Source organism: Elaeis guineensis, chromosome 1 (assembly GCF_000442705.2).
Source record: "Elaeis guineensis isolate ETL-2024a chromosome 1, EG11, whole genome shotgun sequence".
Lineage (NCBI taxonomy): Eukaryota > Viridiplantae > Streptophyta > Magnoliopsida > Arecales > Arecaceae > Elaeis > Elaeis guineensis.
The window spans coordinates 171,496,821-171,511,210 of NC_025993.2; the positions used below are offsets into that span (position 1 = coordinate 171,496,821).

At 40.4% G+C, this 14,390-nt stretch overlaps 1 protein-coding gene across 1 annotated transcript; it reads left to right on the top strand.

The window, feature by feature from the left end:
• The first annotated feature begins 2,610 nt into the window (after positions 1–2,610).
• LOC105039566 (tetraspanin-8) lies at positions 2,611–5,709 on the top strand. The gene is made up of 2 exons (XM_010915757.4): positions 2,611–3,244; positions 5,173–5,709. Exons 1-2 carry the CDS (start codon positions 2,744–2,746, stop codon positions 5,482–5,484), a joined length of 813 nt encoding a protein of 270 aa, XP_010914059.1. The 5' UTR covers positions 2,611–2,743; the 3' UTR covers positions 5,485–5,709.
• The last annotated feature ends 8,681 nt before the right edge of the window (positions 5,710–14,390 follow it).

Below are 14,390 nucleotides of genomic sequence, written 5' to 3' on the forward strand. Positions count from 1 at the left end.
AAGGCCAGCTTATCTAGATCCTTGCATCATGGGAGTCTTTCCTGTTGAACCTTAGCCCCTTGTATAATTGATGAACGACGAAGTGAGACATGCCCTATGGATAGAAATTTCATTGGGGAGGTTTGCCATGATCCTACCGTGTCCAATTTTAGTTGGCCCAGATTGGGTGGATCCTCAATAAGCTTCGGGTGAAGAAAGGTGTATCAAGTCATCACCAGTCAAAAGTTAATAAAAAAATAATTTTATTCTATTATTATCTGTCATAATATTATTATGGTAATAGTTATTTAAATATAAAAATAAAAAATGATATTTTATGAAGCAGGTAATAGTTGTTATAATAGTCAACAATGATTTCAATGGTGGCCCTTTATAACGATGTGACATTGTATTTAGAATGAAAGAATTAGGGTGACGGTGCATGTCTCTACCAACTCCGCATATGGCATGCCACAGGATATAATTTGCTATCCTACGATCTTCAATGGATGCTTTTGGTCGTGTCGCATCAACAAACCTATTGCAATTTTATTATCATCACATACAGATTTATCAAGATTGACTTTTAAAACACCGTGAGGAGAGGGTAGCTGACGATGGAAGAGTGAGAATGAGAATGAGAAAACTAACTAGGGCCTTGATTGTGTAATGAGGATTATTATGATGCGTCTGTGCAAATACTCTTTCATTCAGGACCTCATGACATGTGCAATAGAGAAGGTTTAATTCTCGAGTAGTGCATAATAAATATGTAAAATTTTGTTTATTCAGAAGGGTTTTGTTTGTTTGTCAAGGGCAAGGGGTATAAATAAAGCTTCAGCTTGTATCAGAAAAGGAGGTCTAATCAAGAAATAGTATACCCATCAATTTTATTGAAATTAAATCGAAAATTTTATTATGATATTTCATTCATCAAAATAAGAATAGTATAAGAAATAAATATAATTAGGATTCCATGATTTTAACGTAAATGATATATATTGTAGAATTTTTTTGATATTTCTTAATATGGTACATTTGTTGAAATTTTTTACTATATCTTTTGATACTTTCTCATATTTTCTAATATGATATATTAATCAAAAATTTCTTTGATATCCTCTAAAATATCAGTTGAGAATTTTTTCTAACATTCCTTAAAAAATCTTGTATACGACAAATATAACTTTTTTGAAAGGAAGACATAATAAACCACTCATTTTTATACCTATTTTTATTTTTTTTTCAGAATAATAATTTATTATTCAAAATTATTTCGTTTTCAAATATTTATTTTATTATAAAAAATAGAATGAAATAGAAATAGAATCGTACATTCATATTACACATGTGTCAGCTTTTTGCGTTGCACCTGGCGCTGGTGGGCAAGCTAAGAGGAGCTTTCCTAGTCTCCTGCATTCAAATTTCCGTACAACAGCTTTGTAATTATACATCCAAAATTAAGAGGCGCATTAACTCGCGGCGCGTGGGGGCAAACTTGGCCTGCTTGAACCGCGTCTGCCGTCCGCGTTTCCCTCCTAGCTTTTTTTTTGGGGATTTTTTTTTTTTTTGGTAAAGATTTTCCTCCTAGCATTTTCGTCGCGGTTCCTTATTTCCATATTTTATCTTTCTTATCTACTTTGTTAATCGCCGGCCCTCTCTTTTCTGGCTCGTAAATAATTGATCGCGTTCAACCGAAATAGCAAGCGAGGTCGGAAACTTCTTAGTCTCGCCGCCTCGCCATCCATGGTTTAATTTGTGAGTCAACGGACAGGCCCATGATTGCTGAACACGGAACGGAGTTGGGGATCGCCATGCCACGCGTTAACTTCGACGACCAAAACGGCAACCTAACGGCACGCGGCGAGGAGTGCCCTTCCCATTTCTTCCTTCCTTCCTTCCTCGAAAAGGCGAAAGGCTTTTTCTTCGAACGAACGAGGGATCGGTGTTTGGGTTGTCCGCGATCGCGTATAAGTCACGTTCCAAATGTGTAATCATGTACCTTTCATTCTCACCTAATTTATTGGATTTAAATACGCTGGACAATTTGAGAACGGGAGAATGACGTCACATGGTAGTTTGTATTATTGCTCTACACTGATTTCCTCCCTGTGTATACGCGCTGTTGATAACGACTGGCAACAGATAGAATATCTCTAGAATCTGTCGTATTCGTATCCCAATTCATTTAAAATTATACCATGTGAATACCTTCCAAATTTGATTAAAAATTTAACTAAAAAGCTTTAATCTATCTCATCGAAAAAGAAAAAAATCCATCATGTATCCGAACCCGCTCAATTAATTAATCAAACTATCCTTGTACTTGTTCCTTTCATTCATTTAATGTCCCCTTCGTCCATTGAAACTAGCTGCAAAAATTTATTTTACCACTAGCCCGTGGCCATCGCTATCCGATTCGAATAGCATGGTCCGCGACACTACAAAGTCATCCGAGCGTTTAACACATCCGTTCGACAAGGACACCCTGCCCGGAAACCGATAAATGCGCTGCGTCACGCGGATGGCTGTTTCCTGTTTAGTGATGGACGGTAAAATCCTAAAACCGCTTACGCGTTTTAACTCTAATAACACTCACGCTGTCTACTTCCCTATTTATACCCCACCCTTCTCTTGCCCTTTCACCCACCTTTCTCTCTGCCGCTCCCTATCCCTTCTCTCACGCCCCCGCCCCCAACTCCTCACTCTGAGTTCTGGTCCTCCGCCGTGGGTATAGGCGCAAGGTGAAGAAGAAATCAAGAAGATGTTTCGTGTGAGCAACAACCTGATCGGGATCCTCAACTTTTTGACGTTCCTCCTGTCGATCCCGATCGTCGGCGGGGGGATATGGCTGGCGACGAGGGGGAGCACCGACTGCGAGAAGTTCCTCCAGGGGCCGGTGATTGCCGTCGGCGTGTTCTTGATGGTCGTCTCTCTCGCGGGGCTCGTCGGTGCCTGCTGCCGCGTCACCTGGCTCCTCTGGGTCTACCTCTTCGTCATGTTCCTCCTCATCGTCCTCCTCTTCTGCTTCACCGTCTTTGCCTTCGTCGTGACCAATAAGGGCGCCGGTGAGGTCGTCTCCAACCGGGGTTACAAGGAGTACCGCCTGGGGGACTACTCCAACTGGCTTCAGAAGAGGGTCAACAACAGCAAAACCTGGGCCAGGATCCACAGCTGCATCCAGGACAGCAAGGTCTGCCAGAGTTTGCAGGAGAAGAACCAGACCTTCCAGCAGTTCGCCAACGACAACCTCTCCCCCATTCAGGTATTCCAATTCGAACATTAAATTTCCTTCTCCTTCTCTTTCTTTAAAGACTAATTGGTTTTCTCTGGTGGTTTTGGGCTTCTTGGTTGGATCGTGATGAAATCTTAGGTCTCGCTTGGTATAAGATCTTATTCAGTGGTTTTCTCGGAGAATATGGTTACTGTTTCTTTAATCTGTTTGCCCCATTATTAGGGGTTCGCTGGTTTGGGGTTCTCTTGATGATATTTTTCACGCTGGTTTCCGAGATTTTTGAATACTTTTCTTGGGATCCTTCATTTTTCGAGCTTTCTTTCTTGAAGACACAAAAAAAATTCGAATTTTGGTTATTATATCAGGTGATTCATGTCCGTTGAGGCTCCATGTCTGGCTTTCATTAATTTAATTCGTCTTTTAGACAATCAGTAACTGCAGGAAGTCTTCTTATCTCTGTATCGTTTCAGACGGTTGGAAAGAGGCGCTTTTCCCCTTTCTTTCGGGAAGCGCAATTATTTTATTTTTTTGTAAGGGTTTGGTCTGTAGCAATTAGACCTAGGGAAAAGGTAAATGGAAACTACCACTATTACATAGAAAAAAAAAATTTAATCAAATTCGGAATGAAAGTTTCGAATTTGTCAACTTTCTATTGGAAGAAACAAATGAAAAACTGGTTTTTATAGGAAAGGTTTTCCGGGCAATTAATCTGTCTGTTAGTTTTCATGATATTAATTTTTTTTTCTTTTCCACCCGAAAGATAAAATATAGATGATGCTGACCGGATTGAGAAGTAGGTGCCTTTTCACCATCAACTCCTTTTGAATTGTCGGGTTTATCTGTTTTCTTGAATCTGTTAACCTGTCTTTTGGTCCAATCGTCATCTGTGGTTTCTTGATTTAGGGTTTTTAGTAAATCCAAATATCTCTTATAGAGATTGCACAGAATTATTACCTCTTTCTTGCAGAGAAATTTTCCTGTTTGCTTCCAATCTTTACTTGTGACTAAATTTGCTGGGTTTCTTTGCCACCTTTCTTTGTTGATTGGTTCCAAATTCCAATACCTTGGATTCTGGTTTGTTTGACTATGTGTGGTCAATCATGGGCTGGCTTACCATTCACTGCTTTTGTAAACTTTCCATGAAGTTTCTTGCTCGAGTTCTTTAATATATCCAGATGCATCTCTATTCCATGTGGATTTGTTCTTCCTGATCTGATTTTTTTCCCCTTTTTATAGTATCTTCATGTTTTACGTGTTTCAAGTATGCGACTTAGCAACATACCTTTTATCATGGTCTAGTTAATTGCTTTTCAAACCTTCTTTTATATAAGATATTAGGTTGCACTGGAAAAATGTGTGTGATTCCGAGTTATGATCGATCATCTACCCTTGATTGAAGCATAAGTGGTGGGTGATTCAATACATACATGTGGGGATTTGAAAATAATGCATTATGGTTACTACACCTTTAATTTTGGTCTAGCTTTATAATGTAAGCACGAATCTTTTTGAATCAATCACATAGTGTGATTTTATATATTTTGTATCCAGATGGTGGTGCTTTTGTCCTGTTTTTGTTTTGTATATTGAATAGAAAACATGTTAATCTTTTAATTAGTAATTTACGACTCTAGAACATTTGCTCTTCATGTGCCTGGGCCCTCTCATGATAGTCTTTTTGCTGCTTTACGTAACAGAAAGCATGTATCTTATAAGAGCACCATGGTCTTCATTTTAATATTCCAAAGGTGCTTTTTCTCAATGCCTGATAAAACAATGTATCGTTTTAGTGATCCATTACCATCATGAATCACGATTGAATTTTGCACTGCTTCATGTTTTTCTGATGAATCTCCTGACGATCTTGTTCTACATTTTTTTTTTTTTTTTTTTGATAATTCTTGATTCTTGGTCTACTTAATTAACCTTATGACCTCTATATGCGTTTCTTTATTCAGTCTGGATGCTGCAAGCCGCCCACGGAATGTAACTTCACCTATCAGAGTGAAACTTCCTGGGCTAAATCCACCATCTCAAACTCAAGCAACCCAGACTGCAATGCCTGGGATAATAATCCTTCCATCCTTTGCTACAACTGCCAATCTTGCAAGGCTGGTGTGCTGGCCAACATCAAGAATGACTGGAAGAAGGTTGCGATCATCAACATCATAGTCCTTGTCTTCCTTATCGTTGTCTACTCCATCGGATGCTGTGCCTTCAGAAACAACAGACGGGACGATGCTTATGGCGGATGGAAAGGACACCCATAGAGGGCCAGCAGGATTCGATGACACCTCTTCCCCCAGCTGCTACTAGTTTTCCATTATTTTTTTTTTCTTTTTTCCGCTGTACATTCTGGATGTTGGCTACTTCTCCAGTGGGATTTGCTTAGGACATCTTCAGTTCCTATGATCTTTCATCTTTTTTAGGTCATGTTGGGTTGTTGGTTATCTAATAAATAAGCAGTTAGGACCAGCTGCTTTTGGTGCACAAAACTCTATTATTCTTGATGCTTTCTTTCATACACTCTTAAATAATTTGGTTCTTGCAAGAAAGGGAAATATTGATATTATCAATGAAGTGTGACCGGAAGAATTGAGAGTCTGGCTGTTGCGATTGAAATAGTATTTGGTGCATCCGCATGGTGATTGCTAAATTGTTGTTCGGAGAAGGGGATCAGCTTATGACTTTGGTAAAGGTTATCGTGTGACCGAGGAACGACGTTATTTGCTTGATATTGAATCTGTGCAAAGGCTAGGCCTCCTACCTCTACACCATATATTGAAGAAGTTTCAAGCAAGATGTGGAACAAAATGTAGTAATTGGTGAGATTATGATACTGCCTTACCATCAAGGGCTTTGATTTTATCAAAATTTATTGATTTGTTCTGATATTCGTTATCCATTGCTATTTTTTTTTTAAAATTTCAATTCTAATTATTTCAGTAAGTATGGATTGACATGTCGCAAGATATCAGCCTACATGGTATATTGACAATATCAATGTGTCGGTCGAAATGTTTCTTTCCTTTACAACTGTTGCGACATGGTAATTGATCTATACTTTATTTTCTGGTTGATATTTTCCCATCTCAATGGTGATATTTTTGTATGACATGTTAAAATATTTGAATTCTTTCTAGTTTTTTTTTTTTGGTTGGGGAAAGAATTTTTCTAGCCTTCGTTTGTTGAGAAAATATATCTCGAGAAAAATTTGACACATCGATGGCCTGTGCGGGAAGCTTTTGCTAGATCTACCGAGATCCCCAATATGATGATGCAGCTGGAGGGCGGGAGAGGGTGAGGGACAGTGGGTGGGTCGCGGAGCATCGGGAATGAGTTCCTTTTCTTTCGCTTTTCCAGGCATGGAAGGGAGAAAAATTCCACTTCAGAGGATGGTTCTCTTTGCGTGCTTCTGTAACATCATAATAATAAAGGATATCTGAAACGGAAATGGGCATGAAGGGAGTTTAAAAAGGATTGCAGAAGAGAAGAAATCCTGACACAAATCTCCGTCCAATGATCCAATCCTGCCCAACAAGGGGGCGAAAGAGGACAGACTCACTCCACCTTACGATCACTAGTTTATGGTTGGTTCATGTGTGGTTGTGTGTACCAAGAATTTCTCGTGGTTGTGGATGCCTGCCGGGGGCCCTCGAGACAGAGATGGCTCTCAGGATCACCGGCTCTGAGAACTGGGCCAAGATTCTGACTTGCGTTCTGCGCGAGGACCCGTCGACCTTGAACGACTTCAACGCTGACGCCCATTCAGGTTCATAATCATGTGTTCCATTGATTGATAGAAATCCCAGTTTCATGTATTTCTCCCAGTTCATCTTTTTTTATGCCTCATGATTTTTGATTTGGGTTTATGCCTTTATTTTTATAAGTCCAGGGCAGCTGGTTTCGCATCTTATTAGGACCATTTGGTGCTACCTAGGGCAAATTCAGTTGTTTTAGAGCATTTTGCTTGGTGGTTTCAACTGGTCGGTATTTGTTAGAGAAACTAGTTTTCTTCTCGGTGAGACTCTTGATAGTTTTGTCAAGAAAAAAAAAAAAGAGATTCTTGATAGTTTGCTTTTTATGCTGCTTACGCATGCTTAGGGTTTGTCAATGTGAAAGTTTGACTGGTTCACCCATCCCAACTGGTGAAATAGTGTCTTGGCTGTTTAATGTGTATTGGCTCTTCATTCCCTTATAATGATAGGTGTGGATTTCATTCAGGCAAAAGTGAAACCTATTATATATGACAAAAAATTGAGGATAGAGATGAGAGACTATGGTTGTTTCTTTCTACTGTCAACTTGATTTAATTTGCTGGTTTTTAGCGTTCATGTTGGGTTCTTTACTTTATTTATTGGTTCCAGTATTGGTTTGTCAAACTGCATGAATCATGGTAGTTCTCATTTTGATGGAACTTCTTTTGTTGTCTTCCCAATGGAATAACCATCTTTTACATTAAAAAAAAGGCCTAATATGAATATTGAAATTTTCAAAAAAGAAGAAAAAATAGAGGAAGCTTCACGTGCCTTCTATGCTTCATCAACATGATTCCAAGTTCTGTATTTTTGTATCTTGACCTCTTGGGGGGTACAACCCACAGAAGATGTAATTGAGGCCATTCTTAGTTGACCACCAACTAATGCATCAAAACAAAAGTCTGGAATTTAATTTTCCTGGACTAATATTTCCTTGTTTTTCTTTCTTCTCTTCCCTTTTGCCTGGCCTGATCGGTCCAACTTAATGCGAGTCTTTTATTGTCATCCTGAAGATCTTTATGGTTGAGACATATGTTTAGGTCTTAACAAGTTTTTATTCCTTCGTATAGACACTTTTTGCTGAAAACATGCATGCTTGTTTATCTTGCTTCAATAAAATTTTACATAGGACTGGGGGCCTTTTGCCCTAAGAAAAATGCTCTTCTCATGTTTTTCCCCCTAATCCAACCTAATTTTCTAAGAGTCATAGTAATAATTTTATTTTTTTCTTTCATTTTAAAAGCAATGTGTAATTTGTTTGTCTTAAATATATTTGTGTTATTCATGATTTTCAAAGCCTTTCATCGGCCTCCATAAGAAATTATCTTTATAAATGAAGAATTTTGTTTAATGACTAATATTTGCACGTAAACGTTATAGACCCAATTTATGCTTTGTGCAAATTATGCTAGTTAGCTTTGTGCAAATTGTGCAAATTAAGTTTTGGTATTATAAGTTTTTGTAGATACTTCTACATCAAAATATGGATGTAAAAGTGTGACAAATGAGTGAAAAAAGATGCATTGTGGCTGTATTATTTAGACACTACTTGGTTGCTAAGAAAGTGAAATTAAAAGTTGATTAGACAAAAATTTCTTTTTCATTGTTTGATACCTGAAAAAGAAAATCTAGGCAGAAAAAGACAGAGAAAATAATGGACCAAAATTTTCTTCAATAAATCCGAAATTTTGCTTCCATGAAAAGTAGTGATTTTGGGGAGAGAGAGCAAAAAAGAAAAAGTTTGAGACAAGCTAAACCATCTTAATTACTTTCTTCGCAATTTTCTGTTTTCATCTGAACATGAGAAATAAATCAAATTTTCCTTTTCTTCCCTTGGTTGATTTTTTTTTCCTTATTTAATTTTCTTGGCAACCAAACAGAGTCTTAGGTAGTTGTTGAGCTTGATTTTGTTATAATATTGTATCCAAGTGTTTCTGCACCTTCACGTGCGCAGTTTCTCTTATGCTGTTTCTTAGTTTATCGAACAGAGGCATATTAGTTTTAATGTAGTCTTTCAAATTTTTTTTCTTATTGAGCTTCAGGTAGCTATTGAGCTTGATTTTGTTGCAATATTGTATCAATGTGTTTCTGCACCTTCGTGTGCTCGCTCTCTCTTATGCAGTTTCTTAGTTTATTGAATAGAGGCATATTATTTTTAATGTAGTCCTTCACAATGTATGCGGTTTATTTTTTTAGAGTTACGTTCATTTTATATATCAAATATAACAACGTATTGTCCAGATGATCCATTTGTAATTTGTACAATTCTATATTTAGTTAAAGTGTTAAACATATGCATTGTTTATTACTCCTGTTGGGAGAGATAATATGTTAACCGCTACAGATTAATAGAGACGGTTAAGGCCCTCAACTCTGCTTCATAAGATGCGTCTCGAGATTTCGTTAGCGGTTGGCCTGAAAGAACCGCCGACTAAGTATCCTTGAGGAGCGCCCACAAGAAAATGACACCACACATTGTTGGAAGGGGTAGAACCGATCTTCCCAAAGGAATTCGGCAACGGGACCCATCTTCGTCGATCGCTAGATAAAATCAATCCCCTTTATAGGGGTTCGGCACCACCATATCCTCTCCGATCTCTATCCAGAATTCAAGCAGAAGAATGCTTGACAATCCCTCCTATTAACCTGAAAGGCTCTGTCATCCAATTGTGTCACTCTGCTCATCTGTCGCACACAATGTCTTATCACCGCCTCTTTCACAACTAATCGTATGCCGAGCCAATTTATGACTGCTATAAGAGATATTTAAATACCTCACACGACTCTATGTGAGAAAGTATAGTCACGATGATCCTTTATCTTTTCACCTTTGACCTCAATCCTCTTTTGGAGAGACTTTGGCTAAAGTGGCGGCACCGATCTCCCAATCCAGCCACATATTTCCATGCCTCATCAAACCACAAGGTGACCGACCCTCCTCCAGAGTAACCTCCGGACACCAAGTATTAAACCAGAAAAGACGTAACTGTTCTTTGAGATTCTTGGCCAATCCTTACTTCTGATCAGACCAAGGGTCTTTTACTATTACAACTAATCATTTCTAGGAGATTAGCCTCAATAATTTTGACCCTCTGAACAGGACCCTGCGGGAAGCCTCTTGGTGTCCGTATCCCCATTGCCGATCCCGATCCTTACCAATCAGCGGATGGACGAACTTAAGCCAATCGACTAATCCCTCTCTTTGGCCGATGCCCCCCATTTAATAGTGGAAACTTCTATTGGTCCCCCAACTTCGACGTCCAAAGAGAGATCGGGCACTGGACAGCAGACAACCACCCCACGATCAGGCCCAATAGTTAATAATGACTTTTGTCTAAATATGTCAAGTTAGGATATATCATCGCCATTCCAGTTGCCACCTATGTGCCTACTAAGCCCATGTCATATTGTCTTCTTTACCGGCTGTACGTCAGACGCCTTTTGACTTACCAACTGACATAATCTATACGGCTCATCATTATTAATCTCTTCATAAATAGAACGAAAAAAGAGACTCCTAGGTATGCTCCCACGTATGCTCAATACATCTTATGCTCTTTTACAATTTCTTTCTCTCTTTCTTCTTTATTGTGTCAGATTTTTGATTTGATCTTTGAAGGATCCTCGTGGGAATCAACTTCGATCGAAATTTATTTTGTTGGAATAACATTTCGATGATCTGTGATATATTTCAGTCGTATCCGTATGTGATTAAAAATTTTCTCCAGCAACTCCCATGCCAGACAATTTTTTATTTCCTTTTCAACTTAAAAAATTGTGTCATCCTCGGAATTTGTATTCAGTCAGGATGGTGCGTTCCACCTGCAGAATGTGGTTTCTCCTTCCAGAGTGCCACCGTCTGGACTAGCCCACCACCTTGGCTTCAAAAAATACTGCCTGTAATACTGGGCAAAACGACCCTTACGTCCTCTGCTACAGCCGCCCGTCTTGCAAGGACAGCACCGTTGCCAGCATCAGGAATGACTGGGAGGAGGTCGGCAACGACACCACCATGTTCCTCGTCCACCTCACTGTCATCTACTCTTTTTTACTTGATGCCTTGCGGGAGAATGCTCATCCTTAGTGCACTGACAGCTTTTGACTTCTGACAGATCCCTCTTCCTCATCTGTACTATTTCTCATAATTAACTGTACAGTCTAGATGCTGATTTCTCATTCATTTTAGCAAGCCTTAGAGGACATACCTGGTTACTGGCATCTTTTGTGTCTAAAATGTTATATTAGCTATGTTGGTTGTAGTTTAAGCTGCTTTGGAGATATATATATATATATATATATATATATATATATATATATATATATATATATATATATATATATATATATATATATATAATGCAGTTTTAAATAACCTTTCTTCTACTGATTTTGCTTGCTGTCACTTGGTTAATTGCTTTTGATCTCCACTACTCCAATCACCCGGTGTTGGAAAGTCAGGTTACTGTTTGCATTGGGCACAAGGGAGACATGTCTAGTTTTTTTCCGGCTCTATCATATAAGCACCAACTTCTTTAGTGCATCGACTTCGTCTGATTCTATAAATGTCTTTTAAATCATAGTGGTGGTGCTTATGTGCCTTTTTTTTTTTTTTCCTCTTTTGTATATTGAATAGACGGCTTTTTTGTTAGTAAATTAGTATTCCGCAACATCTGCTCTTCATGTGCCTGGGTTCTCCCATGCTGATATTTTTATCATTCCTGCTGTTCCTTTCCTTATCTAATCGGAGCATGTTATTCTTTATTCGGTATCCAAAGGTATTCTCTTATCTGATGTCCAAGAAAACAATACATTGCTTCAGTTATTCATTATGTGATCGTGAATAATGATAATTTGCACTGCTCCAGATAACGTGAGTGAACTAATTTTGGGCAGATCCGTATTCTGAATTGTGATGTTTAATTGGCGTTTGTAGAAGAGGATTAATTGTTGGCATATGACATCAGAAGAGTTGTCTTGTGACTGGGGAATGACATTGTCTTCTTCTTAGTAAATCTTCATGCGTATGAAAGCTAGACTTGCTACATCTATGCATATATTGAAGAGGAGCAAGTTTCACATGTATGAATGAGAGTGTGCCCAATTATTGCCTGTCGGAGGGAGAATAATATATGTCAGATTGCAGTACATGATGTGCACTGTTGTAGGTATGATGTAAATGCTTGTCAACTGGAAACTGAATATATATTTTTGTGTTCATGAGTCTATTACATGGTAGACTTTGATATTTCTGTATGGCTTTATTATCTCTTTACAATGTACTAAGAAACATGATAGATGAAACACAAATCCCAAAATTCACTGGACATTGTAATGGAGATGCTTACAAAACTGTTTCAGACCTCATATATTCCTTTAACCTTAATGGTGCACTAAGCTCATATCTAATCTAGGTCAGGAGATGCCCATGGGACTTGCTGGCTACAACATCAATTTATATTAATGTGTTTTACCTAGTGGATTTGGAATTTTGCACTGTGTTTTTGTTGTGATGGAATTTTAGATAGTGGTTGAAATTTTTCTCCTCGGAAACCATTTCTTGTTTGTTTTTGCCCTTAATTTTGAGTTTGTTGGATGGATATCTGGCCTGGACACCACCTTCCAAGACCTTTTTAATACCACGCGATGCAGCAGGAAGAAAGAAGAAATAAAATAAAAAGAAAAACAATCAAAATACGTGGATCAGCCACAAAAAGACTCGCCTCCACGAAGCATGCAAACTTCACTATGAAAAAGAAATTTTATAAGAGGAGACCTCACCCTCAACCCTTGTACATCCAATTCTCTCTCACCTGAAGTTTCCCTCACAAAAGCTCTCTCTCTTGGAAGACCCTCTGAACCCCTGAAATGCCTGGCGACCGCTTTCCAGAAGCCTCCTGCTCCTTCTCTCTCAGCGCTTCTGCCTCTCTCTTCTCTTGGGTTCCGTACGGGCTTTCGTACGGCGTAAAAACTGAACCCTCTCCTCTCTGTTTCACACACAGGCCCTTTTAAAGGGTTAAAACCCAATTAGATTAGGTTTAAGAGTCCTTAATCAACCCAAATCAGATTCTGAACCGTCGGATCAAAAAACAGATCAACCCACGCCCTCCGATCGCGACCGGTCCACGGAATAGTGCCGTGGACCGCACGAAACGCGTGGGAAACGCCCGCGTGGTCTACAGGCCCAATCGTGGACCACCTGATCCACGGTGGACCGGGGCAAAGGGCCAGCAGGCCGCTGGGCCTGGGCCGGCCCGCGCGCCCGCCTGGGCCACCCGCCCGCGTGGGTCGGGTGTCCCACACAGGCCTGGGTCGCGCGTCCCGCACGCTGCCGCCTGCAGCCACACCGCTGCCGCCCGCCGCCGGCCGCCGGCGGTCCTCCACTGCCTTGAATCTCGTGCCGACTTCAAAAGCTCGTATCCCTCCATTCGAGCTCCGTTTCGGATGATCTTGGTCTCGTTGGACTCCATTTTTCACCGCGAACCTCGCTATGGGCTTAATGTGGGCTGAATCTCAAGGCATCAAATCCTAATAATCTTCACCTCGACTCGATATTCGGTCTCCTCCAAACTCCGAGAGCTTCGGGATCTCTTCACCCCCATGCCTTGGGGCAATCGCCTGCTGATCATGGATGGACAAACATGGAAGTCGAGCCAGGCTGCTCGATCCCATCTCCGTCGTATGCTGTGCTCCTCCTGATCTGGGACCTGCTCGGGGCATCATCCTGCGGCAATAGGAATCTTACCTTGCGACGTCGCCTCTCGTCCTCCCGAGTCTCCTGTCTCGTGCCCGATCCGCCTCCTGGAGCTCCACCTCACTCTGGGCTCCGCCTGGCTCCCGAAGCTCCACCTCGCACTGGGCTCCCTGCCAGATAATAATATCCTCTGCTTCCCTTCTTCCCCTCCAACACAATCCTATCGCCGCATAGCACCCTCAGAATTCTTCCACCAGCTACCATCCTGTAGCCTCTCGAATCCAGTCTGCTAAGTGAGATAAGATTCTGTCTGAAATCGGGTATGTATCGGACATTTTCCAATCTCCTCACTGCACCGTCATGTGTCCTCCAGCTGACCGTCCCAATGCCTCTGATCGCACAGCTCGATCCATCCGATAGATATACAGTACCCTCACTGTTCTCCAGGGAGTCAAGCTGCTCCTCTCTGCAACATACATGATAGGGGCATGCAAAATCTAATATCCACTACTGGGAAGAAGTAGATACCTCGTCAGATATCTCTAGGACATCTCCATCTGAATCGCTGCCGGCCGTCGCTACATCAGCCACCGTCCGATTTTTGAGTTGAGGGCAATCTCTGGCTAGATGCCCTAACTCCTCACACCGGTAACACCTGATTTTGCTCAAGTCCCTCCTGGACTTGGACCACCCTCATTGCGATCTCCTGTCGCTCTGTGTACCGCCT

Coding starts and splice junctions, on each gene's coding strand:
- LOC105039566 (XM_010915757.4), top strand. CDS start 2,744: ATGTTTCGTGTGAGCAACAACCTGATCGGGATCCTCAACTTTTTGACG. Junction 3,245..5,172: donor ACAACCTCTCCCCCATTCAG/GTATTCCAATTC, acceptor TTCTTTATTCAG/TCTGGATGCTGCAAGCCGCC.